This window comes from Rasamsonia emersonii (genome assembly GCF_000968595.1).
Source record: "Rasamsonia emersonii CBS 393.64 chromosome Unknown ctg1118621762349, whole genome shotgun sequence".
In the NCBI taxonomy this organism is placed as follows: Eukaryota; Fungi; Ascomycota; class Eurotiomycetes; order Eurotiales; family Trichocomaceae; genus Rasamsonia; species Rasamsonia emersonii.
In genome coordinates, this window is record NW_013562574.1 from 1 (window position 1) to 1,173 (window position 1,173).

The 1,173-nt window shown below is 43.8% G+C and overlaps 1 protein-coding gene across 1 annotated transcript; it reads right to left on the reverse strand.

Moving 5' to 3' along the window:
• Positions 1-692: 692 nt before the first annotated feature.
• On the reverse strand, positions 693-983 carry T310_10043 (uncharacterized protein; the record flags this gene model as incomplete). Its single annotated transcript, XM_013467526.1, has 1 exon — positions 693-983. A coding segment is annotated over one exon (291 nt), but the record flags the coding sequence as incomplete, so codon positions are not given.
• Positions 984-1,173: the final 190 nt, after the last annotated feature.

Consider the following 1,173-nt stretch of genomic DNA (forward strand, 5'->3'; position numbering starts at 1 on the left):
CTCGTCTCAATTCCTGATTCTCGGATGTCTTCAATTCAGCATTATCGCAGCTTTCACGTCGGTATCGTTAGTATCTTCAGTATCTTCCAGCAGTTGATCACCACGTCGCTGGCACGCAGTTGGCAGCTTCAAGAGGTCTGCGTCGACTGTTGTAGTAGACGCGTCAGACCGTATCTAGAAGCAGTAGAAATGGTAAGAAATGAGTGGGTTGAGCCTAGTCTAATGTGACGGATCCAATTCCAGGCAATAGAGCAGTTTCTTATCACTAGGAGCGATCTAAATTACAAGAGACTAGGCTGGGAGGAGAGGAGAAGAAGGAAGGGAGCCAGGTCGCTAGCGAGGCGATTTATGCAAGTATTCTGCCGTACCTATACCTCACCGCTTTTCTCACCGCTCACGTGACGACAGGCAAGTTGAATCGTCACATCAGCAACTATTTAAGGGCTTATATATACTTTAGAAAACTAATATAAGTTTATAGGTCATATAACTTAAAAGGCTTTAGAGTAAAGTCATATAATTAGTAAAGTATCTAGTCTATAGTATCTTTAAGCTTACTATAACCTATAGTATTATAATCCTCCCCCCTTTTTAAAGGCCTAGGCCCTAGGCTGTTAAGTCCTTTATTCTTTATAGTATTATAGTATAATATCTAGTTAGTATATTAGGATTATAGTTAGGTATAGTTATTGTTATGAGCCAACAGGAATCAGCGCTGTCCAACACAGCGATGTGTTACGCGTTGGGTCCAACCGTAGTCGTCGATACTTAACGATGGTGGTTAGGGAAGGATCAAGGAGTCTTCTTGACTCTGTGTCGTTCACGAGCACGCGACGGTCTAACCGACCCGGGTCTCCTCTTCCTCGAGACAACGGCCTACCTGGCGAAGGGCTCTTCCTCGAACGACTTCTCGCGATATAATGGGGTCTCGCAAAGATACACGATAGGGGTGCTTCAGGTGAACAAGAACGATAACGACTAGGTCAGAGGCAACGCCTACTAGAGCTATACCGAAGTATACCACTAGTAGTAAGAAGTCTTACTGACCCCCAAAGTAAGTATCTTAGTAACTCAGGTTAAATGGATTGAATTGAGCGCGAGTAAGGAAAGGCTAGATACATGAGTATAATTGTCCTTATTTATGTTTCTTCCAGTCTTCCTTCGGCCCCCCTT